This window comes from Schistocerca serialis, chromosome 8 (assembly GCF_023864345.2).
Source record: "Schistocerca serialis cubense isolate TAMUIC-IGC-003099 chromosome 8, iqSchSeri2.2, whole genome shotgun sequence".
Taxonomy (NCBI): domain Eukaryota; kingdom Metazoa; phylum Arthropoda; class Insecta; order Orthoptera; family Acrididae; genus Schistocerca; species Schistocerca serialis.
Window position 1 is genome coordinate 337,530,694 of NC_064645.1, and position 15,573 is coordinate 337,546,266.

Consider the following 15,573-nt stretch of genomic DNA (forward strand, 5'->3'; position numbering starts at 1 on the left):
CTGCCGTGGAAATGGGCGATCAACATCGTCTTAATCTTGGATTTCAACGGCCAAATTTTTGGGGAGGCTGGGAAGACGGTTAACAGCATGCCACTGAATATCCTCGGCCTACACATCGTATTTATATGTGGATTAACACAATCGTATAGAATTTAGCTACTAATTGCTCCATAAACTTCAAAAGTAAAAATTAAAATTGAAGAGCTGTCAAATGTATGACTGCGGCGCTATACACTGCCCGTTTTTTGTAACGTTCGGCCCTCGGCTACGTAATTTCTCCAGATGCTCGTGTTTGTCGACCGAAACATGTAAAAAAAAAATTACCTGCACGCAAATAAATGCCTGCACACGCTTAACTTCAAAAGTCGCTGTAAAAAACACTAGAGGATAGAAAATTTTCGATTAAATTGTACGGTCAAGTTCTCAAAAAATTAAGGAAGTCATATAGTTATGGGAACTAGGAAAAGAACAGTGAAAAAACAGTCAGATGAGCATAAGGGGAAGTGCAGAAAGGGAGAAACGGATCTATCAGTTGGTACCGAACACGTCTCGCAGGCAGCAAAATATCACTGGTATTGTAAACCCACCTCATGCTCCTCTTTAGATTTCGTCTTACACACTCAAACGTTTCTACCTCTCTATTGGGATCTCCTGGTGTCGCTAGTTACCTGAAAATTGTCAAAAACTAGTGTCCCGTTCACTTATAAAAACAGTTTTCCCATACTTATTCTGAAGAAGTGGAGTTATTGGGTGAATTTGCTACGGCCATTATTTGTGGACCACTGTCATTGGAGGACGACGGTTCAAGCCCGCGTCCGGCCATCCTGATTTAGGTTTTCCGTGATTTCCCTAAATCACTCCAGGCAAATGCCGGGATGGTTCCTCTGAAAGGGCACGGCCGACTTCCTTCCCAATCCTTCCTTAATCCGATGAGACCGATGACCACGCTGTCTGGTCTCCTTCCCCAAACCAACCAACCAAATGTCATTGGATATCAGCGAAAGACGATGGCCCACCAGTAGTCGCCGGAAAAAATTCACCCATGAATCCCACATCTTCAAAAGAAACATCCATCCAGCGCTCCATTTGCCAATCAGAGGGTAGAATCGCTCCGCACGTGCCGCGTCAACTGAATAAAGGCCCCCACCAAACTGTGGTGCCGCGTGGAAACGAGATGTGTTGCGATCCATGGTCGCGAACACTAATTAATCATTACTTTCCAATGATCACGGCTGCCTTATGCGGTAGGTAGCATGCTTTGGTTTGTCGTAACCCGACCTGGGTTGCCATATACTTACTTTATAAGCCCATGCTGAGACCAGAGGTGAAGCGAGATTTTTGGTCATCCGTTTCTTGTCACGCAAGCGGCTGTGTATCGAAGTGAAACAGCGAAGGGTTCAAGATGAAATTTTTCAGATCTCTGTGGTTGGAGAAAATACAGAATAACTCGGATATTAGGGTGAGGATGCAGGTATGGTGACTGTAGGGGAAACGAGACTTTCGCTTCGTTTACTGATCTGCTTCTTATTGATCTTCCACGTGATTGCAACGAACACGGAGAATATCACAGACACTGGTTTATAACTTCAATTATTGTAGAACATAGATCAGACTTACACCAATTACCAGAGCAAATTGCCATCCCGGCCTGTAGCTCCGTTAAGATTCGGGTACACGCAGTAATGTATGGTACAACAGATCACAAATCATGGAGGTGTCAAGTACTATGGTTCTAATCGAACTCTTAGATCCGAGTACTCGTCACAATGTGATTGACGTACAGACATTGATATGTGTAGACAAATGTACGAGAGACACCAAATAACCCGAGCCCAGACGTACAGGCAAACTTTGCATGTCCTCCCCAGTGCTCAAAGTGAATCGAGTCTGATTGCCCACTTACATAGCACCTGCTGTAGGCTCGTCCATCCGAGGCGGCTGTTGGGTCACTCGAACTCTGTCAAGCTCCTCCTTGCTTGGCGTTAGAGGCAGTTTACTTGCAGATGATACGTGACTGCGTCGCTTTTTACCTCCAATTCGCAATCGTTGCACGTGAATTCAGCGGTTTCTTAATGCGTCTAACCTCTTAATGGACTGTTACAAGCGGCTTGCGTTGTGCACCTCTGCCTAAGTTACAAAACTTACAGCTAATGTTCATACTCAGATGATTTTTTCAGTATTTTTTCCTGGCAGCTTTTCAGGATTCGGTCATTACAGGTCAGCAATTAAGTAAGCTTGGTTGCTAGAGCCAGAAATTTTACAGATTACGAAATTCTTCTTCTAATATCCGTTGTGCTTCTGTTGCCATCTGTTATCGTGTTTCCAAACAGCAAAATAAGTGCATAAATAAAAAGAGAAATGACCTGCCTTGCGCAGAGTCGAGTTGACAGCGGGTAGAGCGACTTGTACTGTACGTGACTGTGGTGTGGTGTTGCAGCGGACACCGCGCGGGATTAGCCGAGCGGTCTAGGGCGCTGCAGTCATGGATTGTGCAGCTGGTCCCGGCGGAGGTTCGAGTCCTCCCTCGGGCATGGGTGTGTGTGTTTGTCCTTAGGATAATTTAGGTTAAGTAGAGTGTAACTTAGGGACTGATGACCTTAGCAGTTAAGTCACGTAAGGTTTCACACACATTTGAACATTTGCAGCGGACGTGGACCAGGCCCCCGGCGTGCTCCTTAGCGACGACCCAGAGACCAGCGAGCTGCGGGTTCCCAGTGCAGAGCGCGCCGCCTTCTACCTGGACGAGGCGCTGGCCGAGCGCACGCCGGGCGCCCTCATGCTGTTCCGTCTGCACCTCTACCAGTACCGCGTCGCATCCAGGGGTCAAGGTGAGGCGCGCGCGCATACACACACACACACACACACACACACACACACACACACACACACCGTCTCTGTTCTCTAACAGGCCCACAACAAACGTTCCCTGAGGCCACCCTACAGGGGTCAGTACAGCGACCAGAGTTTTAGAGTCTTATAGCAACACGTCACTATCTTACACTCATCTTATGCGAGTTGTGCTAACTCCACTACCGGACGGCTGGCGCCAGAGAAGCTCATACAACTTTGGACCTCGACTTCTCTAAAACACTTGAGAAGTTCATAACACTGGATGTTTCAAAATGAATATCAGGGTTTTAATGCTTTGTAACATTTATTACGCCCGCCCGGTTGGCCGTGCGGTCTAACGCACGGCTTTCCGGGCGGGGAGGAGCGCCTGGTCCCCGGCACGAATCCGCCCGGCGGATTTGTGTCGAGGTCCGGTGAGCCGGCCAATCTGTAGATGGTTTTTAGGCGGTTTTCCATCTGCCTCGGCAAATGCTGGCTTGTTCCTCTTATTCCGCCTCAGCTACACTATGTCGGCGATTGCATCGCAAACAAGTTCTCCTCGTACGCGCACACCACCATTACCACGCAAACATAGGGGTTACACTCGTCTTGTGTGAGACGTTCCCTGAGTGGGGCGGGCGGGGGGGGGGGGGGAGGTCCACCAGGGGCAGAACCGCACAATAACCCTGGGTTGGGTGTGGGGCGGCTGAGGGGTGAAGTGGACTGCGGTAGTCGTCGTGGGGTTGTGGACCACTGCGGCTGCGGCGGGGATGGAGCCTCTCCGTCGTTTCTAGCTCCCCGATTAACATAACATAACATTTATTACAGTTTAAATAACTCATCAAATGAAAGAGCAACTCAAACAATTTTACTTGTATACCTGAGCGCATTCGAATGTGTCTTTCGTTAGAAATTGCTAGTTGAAAATTTTTTCTGGATCGTGTCTTCAGTGATGAATCGACATTTCAGCAAAGTGGACATGTGAACACACATAATGCGCTCATCTGTGAGTCATCACTTCCCCACGAGATGGTACTGTTGCAGCGAGACCCCCTAAATTGAATTTCTTTGTGTCATATCCCAGTGTAGAGATTACGGGCCTATTTTTTGGTGATCCAGCACCCTTACTTTAGTAGTAATACCAGTTCCCGTCAGATCACCGAAGTTAAGCGCAGTCGGGCTTGGCTATGACTTGGATGGGTGACTGTTTTTAATCTACTGAGAACTGTAGGCAAGCGGGATGAACTCAGCCCTTGTGAGGCTAATTGAGGATCTAATTGACAGGGAAGTAGCGGCTCCGGTCATGAAAAGTGACAACGGTCGAGAGAGCGGTGTGGTGACCACACGCCTCTCTCTATCCGCGTGGTCGGGTCTTCGAGGCCTGTTCGGGCATAGAGAGAGAGAGAGAGAGAGAGAGAGAGAGAGAGAGAGAGAGAGAGACAAACAGAGATTTGTCGGTGAAGCAAATGTAATCGGTGTCCCTTACCTTGAGGCGCCAGAACTTTTGCTCTTTCGTGAATGGGGAGAAACTGAAACCCCAGAATTTTATTTGGCAGCAGGACGGTGAACCGCCTCACTGGTATAACTCAATACGTAATTGATCACACGAAGTTGTACCCGACTGCCGGACTGGCTGCTCGGGCTGGATGACAGAGCTTGTTTCGCTTGGTCTCCACGTTCACTCGATATGATTCCATGCGATTTTTGCCTTTAGGGTTGATAAAGGATCATGTGTATGAGCCACCTCTACGTAGATTATGTGTCCGACTTCAGAAATAGGACTGAAGCAGTTGCTACAACATTTACTCCAGACACATTGGTCAAGGTTAGGGAAGAATTTGTCTATCGACTCGATGTGTGTCGTGTGAAGAATGGTGCTCACATTGAACACTTGTAAGGAAAACTGTTTGAGTTGTTCTTTCATTTGATGTTTATACCTGTAAGCTGAATGTAATAAATGGTATAAAGCCTCAAAAACCTGACACTGATTTTGAATCACCCTTAACAAAGCATCGGTTCTTTGTGGTTTTTAAAATTTGTGATATGTGATGTTCGGAACTCCGATATCAGTTTGCCATGGCATTCGCTGTAACTCTAAAAAATTCTCATGTAAATCGGCCTCGCCCCGGAAGTTTTGTCGCCGACCTTAATTCAGAAATGGTCCGACAACTTTTGGCGGGCCGTATGGCTTTAGCGGTTGATAAGTATTCCGTGGCTCGCTGGTTCGAGTGTCGGTTTGGTATTTTTTTCCATTAATTCGAATACCCAAGACATTTAATCATAAAATTCATTAAATATTTGATAATTAACAGATCTAATTATAATTTTTATGGAAACTTAATGAAACTTGTGTGGGAACGCAATACAATAGAGCACCTCTTTACGTAAAGAGTGTGTACTTTGAACTACGCGAGTTACTATTAGTTTACGACGTCGACAACGGCTGCCGAAACCGAGATCCCATGCCACTGGAACGATGCTTAAGCTGGTAGAACTACCTGCGGAGCAGGCCATAGCCGCTTGTGGACAAAAGATTTCCACGAATTCCACAATGGTTGGAAGGGATACGACGTCTTTTGCAAGGAACGGTTATGGAGGTACTTGCATTCCAGTGTTCGTTTCTGAAGCAGCAGGTGGCGTTTTACGTCTTTGTGCGTGAATATGTTCTATTTAGACAAAAAAATTGTAATGTCGGACGTGGACGACAGCAATTTGGCTGGTCATTCGACGGCACAAGAAGACATTATTCGACACTGTTTATGCAGTGAAATTTCATTACTATGTATGAGAGATGACCTTTATCTTATATGCAAATTCTCACGGAAATAGTCCCGTCGAACATCATCGGCAGTAGTTCGTGAAGAAGTAGTGCTACTCACAGAGGACTTGTTCCGTTATGAATTACAAACCCTACTCGAAAGGAAGTTTATAGCATACGTTCAAAGAGCAGGATTAAGCAATGTATTAGACAGTTTTTATAGTAATTAGAAACAAGATCATCTGCATTTCCATAAAAATGATAATTATGTATGAGTTAATTAGAATATATTGGATGAATTTTATATTTAAATGACTCATATATTCGAATTAAACGAAACAATAATGAATGAAACGAGACTCTAACAAGCGGTCCAGCAACTGCCAGTCTTAAGCGCTACCGCTAGTGCCACGCGGTCTGTCATAAATCGTCCTACGTTCAGTGGATTAAAGTCGGTCGGAGAACTTCATAGTCGATTTTCTAGTCGATTACTGAGTGTTGTACACAGATAGTTGCACCGGATGCTTTGGGAGATTGATGTTTGAGTCCTGAACGTACCATAAATATTAAAAATATACAAAAATCCGACTGCTATGCCGTAAGCTTGTAAGCTGCAGCACAATCAAGCAAAAGAGCAAATCGGTAACTCATAAGGTTTATGCTTTGCTTATACGAGCACCGTTCAGTAACTAACGCAATACATTTTTTCCTCGGTCATTTTAGGTTGAAAAATTCGGAATTTGTTTTGGGAGATCGTGGCATGTTTCCGCTTCAGCCACTATTGTTTTATGAAGTTCCTATAGTTGGTGGCGCTATACTTGCCCTTCAGAATGGCGTCTGTAATGGAAGTGTGTTCCAAGCAGACAGCTGTAACTGAGCTTCTTTTGGCATAAAACAAGAGCATCGCAGATATACATGGGTGCTTGCAAAATGTCTGACACTGAACAAAAGTACGATGAGTCATTTCACGAGGCGTGTGTCATCATCGCAAGGTCACGCGATTGTATCCCATCTCCCGCATGCTTGCCGGCAATACACAGTTGTGACTCCTGCAGTGTTGGAACGTGCAGACACTCTCATTCGATGTGATCGACGGATCACAATCAAACACTCCTTCTTCGTGTCAACGCAAGGCTTCACTGAAGGGGGGACGTTGATGAAATTGACCAAAAATATCAATTTTCGGTTTATTTTTTATTTGTTAGTACAACTCATGGACAATAAGATCGCAAAGTTTCAATGTTGAAATCGCATCCAAAGTGCCTGAAAATTAATTAAAAGTGTGACGCAGCCTTACTGCCACTCCCACGTTTTGAAGCAGCACTTCAATACCAGCTCAGTAAACAACGATTCTGTGTATTACTTTCAACCAAACGTGTGCGGGATACATCTAGAAGGCCATGATACACACTCTTCGGTTTTATAGATCATCTTTGGCCGATCCTGCACTTCTCAAAAAGTGTGTTCATGGCAGCACCCAAAATCCAAATGAGTCTCTAAATTCACTTATATGGGAACGAAGCCCTAAAAAGACATTTGCATATGCTACAGTTGTCAGAATTGCAACTTATGATACAGTTATTGTATTTAATGATGGGAACGACGGGAGGATGAAGGTATTAGAAAGAACGGGCCTCAAGATAGGAAATTTTACTCATAACATCCTGAGAAAAATAGATTTATAGCGCGTCTCTGCTGCTGAAAAGTCAGTTGAAGACCTGGTAAAGGAAAGAAAACAGACAACAAGGAAACCAGAAAGGAAGCCTTGAAGGGAAAGACGACCCAGAGTACCAATGTCGTGCCTTCTGAAGAAGTGACATAAGGTAAAAAGTTAGGATGAACTTTAAATTGCATTTCCTGAAAAGTTTGTTTTGTGAAGTTTGTGTACCTTTTCCTCAGATTCTATGAATACTGAATTATGAAATTTTGTACACATATTTCTGTAAACCTAATAAACGTTGCCTCAAGAGCAACTTTTGAAATTGTGATTGAAAGTTATGGGGCAAAGTGTTTGGAATTTTTGATGAATTTAATATTGTACTTGTAGAATTATAATTAAAAAATTATGAAAATTCTCCTATTTGACCTATTCCAAAAACCTCATGAGAGAAGCTTACAACATATAAAGAGATGAAACAGAGAAATTTTTGTAGAAATCTCTTGAATACTTTCTGAGAAAAAGGAACATACATTATTTTTTGAAAATAAAACTTCAAATTTCATTAAAAAAGTTGAATATATATAATGCAAGGATTTTATATGCGACTGTGTTACTTTCATGTAAAGCGTGGTACAAAATTTCAATACCATATCTCCAAAACTGTCGTTTTGGCGCATTTTTGAAATAGTGTGTGTTTTTGATCAGCGTCCCCCCTTAAGTCTGCGCACCCGAGAGGTCACAAAATTTAATTAGATTGTTCTTCCGCCCTGCAGCCCGGATCTCGCACCTTCCGACTTCCATCTGTTTGGTCCAATGTAGGATGCACTCCGAGCGAAGCAGCGCTGGATGATGGGGAGGTTACTGATGCAGCAAGACGTTGGCTCCAACTTCGACCACTAGAGTGGCACCATGCGGGCTTACGAGCTATCACAGTAAGGAGGCGTAAATCGTCTCGTTGAACGGAAATTGTGTTCAAAAACAAAAGAGTGAGGAATAACATGGTGTACTGGAACCCTGAATTAAACCAATCTGCTTTCAGAAAAAAATGTTTTGGATTACTTATCGAACGTCCCTCGTAGTAGCTGCGTGGCAGTAGCCAGAGTGTACAGAGGTGCTTGCTAGGTTGTCCAGTGTGCACGCAGTGTTGCTGAGGGCTGTCGCCGTGTCCCTCTTCTTCCAGCAGTGGTCGGAGGTCGCAGCAGGCTCCACCTGATCGACGTGGGCGGCGGTGACCGATCCAAGGCGGGCGCCGGGCTGTCGGGTTTCGGCAACATCCTGCTCGCCATCCTCAACAGGCAGAAGCATCTACCTCTCAGGTAATCAACAACGTAGCAATCTTATATAATCTTAGTCCCTGTGAACAGCCAGTTCATCCATTTAAGAAGTGGGCCACGTGGTCAGTGTGTAATGTAATAAAATAAAATATGAGCCGTGACATATATAAAAAGAAACACACATTAATGCAATGGCTCAGCCTAAAAGAGAAATAACTAATGTAGGAATATTATTAACAGTGTAATATGTTGTTTAATTTAGCCCGACGTGTATAAGCACTCAGTAAACTAGCTCAGTTCTCAGGGTAGTTACGTAATCGTCGATATATCGAGGTTTCGTCTCGATTCCCCAATATAAGATAACAAGAGTAGCACCTACAAATGAAATCCTATAATGGCACTGGAATCCTGTGACCAGACCTTTTCTGCCTGGGATGTTATCTCGTGATATATAGAAAATCTGTAAGTAAAATTGTTAATTTATTAGTAGCTGCCTCCGGTCTCGTAGGATCTGAAATAAAGTTAATTGTCCTAAGCGACGGCACGTCTCGTAGATGAGCTAAAAGAAAAATGTTAAAGATTTTCTAAGATGGCGCCTAACAATGAAAATTCTTTGTTAAGGCCAGATCTACTTAAGACAATATAGGTATCAGATTTACAATAGGCTGACCACATACACAAATTCTTTTGACAAAATAACCATTATATTTTCGGGTTTTAAGTACAACTTACATTATCAGCTGGTACAGCAAGATGAGCTTTACACAAGAACGTCCTCTTAGGTCCGAATCCAAGCAAATAAGATAAGCGAATGACAAAGGAAAGATAGTTCAGGCATAGAAGCGCAAGAGTCCATGGAATAACATGTCCACTGTAGTTCTATCTCTTCTTCTTTGGAATAAAATCTATCGTAATATAAAATATAAAAATCAACAACGTAGCAATCTCATATAATCTTAGTCCCTGTGAACAGTCAGTTCATCCATTTAAGAAGTGGGCCACGTGGTCAGTGTGTAATGTAATAAAATAAAATCTATCGTAATATTTAGTTTACGTTTTTTAAACCCAAGTCCACCCAGGCGAAACAGTACAAGTTACTTAAACTACGTATCGTCTCAATGTCTCGTCGCACCATCAAGGGATGGCGATAAAACATTACAATTAAAAGTAAATAAGTCTGTTGGATGTGAGATCCGCCAGTTATGCAAAACACTGTTTTTCTCAGTACCCAAAAATGTTTCGGCGCTGCTGTGCCATCATCAGTGGATTTTCGTTTTTGTTTATTCTGCAAAGTGAACATTTTTGTTAAATGATTATAAAATTATGTGCATTTTTAGTTCAAACAACAGATCGTTTCTTTTTGTAAATACCTTTAATTTGCACACCAAAATTAAAGGTGTTTATAAAAAGAAACTATCTGTTGTTTGAATTACAAATGCACATAATTTTGTAATCATTTAACAAAAATGTTCACATTGCAGAATAAATAAAAACGAAAACCCGCTGATGAAGGCACAGTGGTGCCGAAACATTTTTGGGTACTGAGAAAAACGGTGTTTTGCATAACTGGCGAACCTCACACCCAACAATTTTAACTGCAGACACGGCCAATACAAGAAGGGGTAAATAACTCTAATATGTTTGCTTCGCTTGATGAGTCAGATTCTACTAATTTTGGGGTGAGGAAAACGAATATTGTAAAGTAAAATTTTTATTAACTCTAGTTTCTGTGAAATATAAGGGGCAGTCAAATAAAAATCGAACACCCACCACAGCGGCACCATGGAATGGTTCCATTCAAAACTAATCACCACACGCGCTACGACATTTATCCCATTGCCTCGTAGAACGTGGTCGGCCACTGACAACTCCACAACCGTTCACTCCTGCACTTACTTCTTCGTCCGACTGAAACCGACACCCACGCGTGTCCTTCTTCAGGTCACCAAAGATATGAAAATCACACGGTGAAATATCCAGGCTGTATGGAAAATGTTTCATAAATGTCTTTACGCATGCTCCATTGTGGCGGGTGCTCGGTTTTCATTTGACTGTCCCTCATACAATAAGTTGAAATATATTATTTTAACAGATTAAGTGAATACGATATATTTTAATTACATATACCAATAACACTGAAAGCTCAATGACTTTTTTTATGACACTTACATTCTAAGAGCTCTAAATTAAAGGAAGACAACCTGGCAGTTCTTTGGGTATGAAAAGAATCTTTTGATGATTTTAATGAGATCATTGTTTTTTGGCTTGCCTCTTGTGAGTGAATTCCGGAGCATCCTTACAAAAATCTACAAGTATTGCTTCACTCCAACGGCGCTGATATATTTGCTCCATTCCAGAATTCTATCAGAATATATCTCCGCGTTCATCACCGACAACTCCTCATTTAGGAGGGAAAAAGTCTATGTGTGAGTGGAGAAAATGGATTCCATAGGGGGAATAAAGCAATAATTGGGACTATTTGTATGGTTTGTAGGCTCCTGCCAAACCGTTAGCACAGCAAAAGCCAGAGATCGTTTTTGTCTATCGATCAGTCTAGTAGTATAACTGAACGAAAGCTGCAACGTGTATGTAGGGCCCAAGACTCATCATGGTCATCTACGACCACATTAAAATAATGCTACTAGAAAGTCTTCACTTGAGTTGTCAGATTTCGTTTCTGTCACGAAAATGTAACATAAATTATTCCCTGACTTTATACCCATGAGTGGCATTTTGATTTAATAAATTTTTCACTTCAAAAGCACACGAAAACGAGACGTTTTGCACTACGTACAGCACAAACAATACCAAAATCACAACCAAAGGAACAGCAATAGTGTTTGTAACATACAAATAGCTGGAAAAAATTTTCTTATGACATTTAACAGGCGTGACAACTCAAAAAATTACCCCCAAAACTGAATTGTACTATTGGCACTACACACGCTGGTGCATGTCGTTCTACATCTACACCTTCGTGATTACTCTGCCATTCACAATTAAGTGCCTGGCAGAGGGTTCAATGAACCACCTTCAAGTTGTCTCTCTACCGTTCCACTCTCGACTTCAATTTTTCTGTGCGAGCCCTGATTTCTCTTATTTTATCGTGATGATCATTACTCCCTATGCACGTGGGTGCCAACAGTAAGTTTTTGCAATCGGAAGAGAGAACTGGTGATTGAAATTTCATGAGAAGATCCCGTCGCAACGAGAAACGCCTTTGTTTTAATGGTTGCCACTCCAATTCACGTATCATGTCTGTGGCACTATCTCCCCTATTTCGCGATAATACAAAACGAGCCGCCCTTCTTTAAACTTTTTCAATATCATCTGTCAGTTCCACCTGATTCGGATCCCACACCGCACACCAATACTCCAGAATAGGGCGGACAAGTGTAGTGTAAGCAGTCTCTTTAGTAGATCTGTTGCACCTCCTAAGTCTTCTGCCAATGAATCGCAGTCTTTTGTTTGCTCTGCCCACAACACTATCTATATGATCGTCCCAATTTAGGTTATTTTTAATTGTAATCCCTAAGTATTTACTTCAATTTACAGCCTTCAGATTTGTGTGACTTAGCGCGTAACCGAAATTTAGCGCATTTCTTTTAGTGCTCATGTGAATAACTTCACGCTTTTCTTTATTCAGGGTCAATAGTCACTTCTCGCACCACACAGATATATAAATCATTTTGCAATCCATTTTGGTCATCTGATGACTTTACAAGACGGTAAATGACAGCATCATGTGCAGACAACCTAAGACGGCTACTCATATTGTGTCCGTTGTCGTTATTATTGATCAGGAACAATAGAGCGCCTATAAGACTTCCTCGGGGAACGCCGGATATTACTTCTGTTTTATTCGATGACTTTCCGTCTATTACTACCAACTGTGACCTTTCTGACAGGAAATCATGAATCCAGTCGCACAACTGAGGCGATATTCCATAGGCACACAGTTTGGTTAGAACACGCTTGTGAGGAACGGTGTCGAAAGCCTTCTGGAAATCTAAAAATATGGAATCAATTTGACAACCCTTGTCGTTAGTACTCATTACTCCATGAGTATAAAGAGCTAATTGTGTTCTGCAAGAAAGATATTTTCTGAATCCATGCTGACTATATGTCAGTAAATCGTTTCCTTCGAGGTACTTCATAATGTTCGAATACTGTATATGTTCCAAACCCTACTGCAAATCGACACTAGTGATATGGGCCTGTAATTCATCGGATTACTCCTATTTCGCTTTTTTGGTGTTGGTGTGACCTGAGCAACTTTGCACTTTACGTACGGATCTTTCTGCGAACGAGCGGTTGTATATAATTGATAAATATGGAGCTATTGCATCTACGTACTCTGAAAGGAACCTGACTGGTATACCATCTGGACCGGAAGCCTTGGCTTTATTAAGTGATTTAAACCGCTTCCCTACACCTAGGATATCTACTTCTATGTTTCTCATCATCGCAGTTGTTCTTGATTGGAATTCGGGAATATTTACTTCGTCTTCTTTGGTGAAGGAGTTTCGGAAAACCGTGTTTAATAACTCTGCTTTAGTGGCACTGTCATCAGTGACTTCACCGTTGTTTTCGCGCAGTGGAGGTACTGATTGCGTCTTGCCACTGGTGTGCTTTATATACGACGAGAATCTCTTTAGGTTTTCTGCCAGATTCCGAGACAGAGTTTCGTTGTGGAAATTATTAAAAGCATCTCGCATTCAATCATGTACTATTTTCGAACTTCTGCAAAACTTTGCCAATCTTCGGGATTTTGTGTTCTTTTAAATTTGGCATGCGTTTTTCGTTGCTTCTACAACAGCGATCTGACCCGTTTTGTGTACCATGGGCAATCAGTACCATCACTTATTGATTTATGTGGTATATATCTCTCAATTGCCGTCGATACCATCTCTTTGAAATCATTTCACAACTTTTATACGCTTACATGATCAGATCGGAAGGAGTGGAGACTATTTCTTAAACAGGCGTTAAGAGCATTTTTATCAGCTCTTTTAAATAGATGTACTTTGCGTTTCTTTTTGATGGTTGTGGTTGTTACGGTATTCGGCCTAGCAGCAACTGCCTCGTGGTCGCTAATCCCTGTGCTCATCATGATACTCCCGACTTGTCCAGAATTATTTGTTGCTAAGAGACCAAGTATGCTTTCGCAATCATTTACGCTTCAAGTAGGCTCATGAACTAATTGTTCAAAATAATTTTCTGAGAAAGCATTCAGCCTACCGCTGGCTTTAAACGTACAATTTTTCCAGCATATCGAAGATAGACTGAAGTCGCCACCGACTATATCGTATGAGTAGGATACATATTTCAAATGAGTCTCAAGTTTTCTTTGAACTGTTCAGCAACTATATCTTCCGAGTTGGGGGGTCGGTAAAACGACCCAATTAATAGTTTAGTCCGATTGTCAAGTATAATCTCTACCCATACTATTTCGCAGGAACTATCTACTTCAATTTCACTACAAGGCAAAATACTTCTGACAGCAATAAATACTCCACCGCCAACTGTATTTAATCTATACTTCCTGAACACTGTTAGATCGTTTGAAAAAATTTCGGCTGAACTTATTTCCGGCTTTAGTCAGCTTTCTGTACCTGTTACTATTTGAGCTTCAGTGGTTTCTATTGGGGCTTGGAACTCTGGTTGTTTCCCAGCACAGCTACGACAATTTACAATACCGATCGGTTCTACAACTACCTTACTGTGTTTTACCTATCCCCTTTTAGACGGACGCGCTTTCTGTGGTTTCCTAAGACCCTCTGACCTAAAAAAGCCGTCCTGTCACCTCCACACAGCCACCGTTACCGGTGTAGCCACTTCCTGTGTGTAGTGGATTCCTGACCTATTAAGTGGAACCCGGAAACCCACCACCCGATGGGGGAAGCCAGGAATCTGCAGCCTACACGGTCACAGAACCGCCTGAGCCACTGATTCCGACCCTCCACTCGGCTCTGCACCAAAGGACCACAGTCGGTTCTGTCGACGATGCTGCAGATGGTGAGCTCCGCCTTAATCTCGGAAGCAAGACTGGCAGTCTTTATCATTTCCGCTAGCCGCCTGAAACCAGAGAGAATCTCCTCCGATCCAAAGCGACACACGTCATTGGTACCGACAAGGGCTACCACTTGCAGTTGGCTGCACCCTGTACTCTTCACGGCATCCGGAAGCACCCTTTCCACATCCGGAATGACTCCCCCCGGTATGCACACGGAGTGCACACTGGCTTCCTTCCCCTCCTTGGCAGCCATGTTCCTAAGGGGCCCCATTACTCGTCTAACGTTGGAGCCCCCAGCTACCAGCAAACCCACCCTCTGTGAATGCCCACCGGGTATTTGCCATACCCACACCCTGCCTTCGGATCGCCACATTGTGTACCGTGATTCGGCATTCCACAAAACGTTTTCCACAGTTCGATCGTCCAATGTTTACGCTCCTTACACAAAGCGACGCGTCGTTTGGCGTTTACCGGCGTAATGTGTGACTTATGAGCAGAAGCTCGACCATGAAATACAAGTTTTCTCACCTCCCGCCCAACTCTCATAGTACCTGCAGTGGATCCTGATGCAGTCTGGAATTCCTGTCTGATGGTCTGGATAGATGTCTACCTATTACACATTACGACCCTCTTCAACTGTCGGCCGTCTCTGTCAGTCAACATACGCTGCCGGCCTGTACGCTTTTGTGCTGTACGTGTCCCTTCATTTCGGCTTCACTATCTCATCGGAAACAGTGGACCTAGGGATGTTTAGGAGTGTGCAAATCTTGCGCACAGACATATGACACAAGTGACACCCAATCATCTGACCTCGTTCGAAGTCCGCGAGTTTCGCCGAGCGCCCCATTCTGTTCTCTCGCGATGTCTAATGACTCAAAATGGTTCAAATGACTCTAAGCACTATGGGACTTAACATCTGAGGTCATGAGTCCCCTAGACTTAGAACTACTTAAACCTAACTCTACCTAAGGACATCAAACAAATCCATACCCGAGCCAGGATTCGAACCTGCTACCGAACAGCAGCGCGGATCCGG

General features: G+C 43.2%; 1 protein-coding gene across 1 annotated transcript in view; it reads left to right on the forward strand.

The window, feature by feature from the left end:
• The window catches only part of LOC126417005 (kinesin-like protein KIF26A), a 247,829-nt gene that overhangs the window by 155,345 nt on the left and 76,911 nt on the right, over nt 1–15,573 (forward strand). The window contains exons 6-7 of the mRNA XM_050084892.1: nt 2,646–2,828; nt 8,428–8,563. Of these exons, the coding sequence (XP_049940849.1) occupies nt 2,646–2,828; nt 8,428–8,563 (319 nt within the window). The remainder of the gene's footprint in view (nt 1–2,645; nt 2,829–8,427; nt 8,564–15,573) is intronic.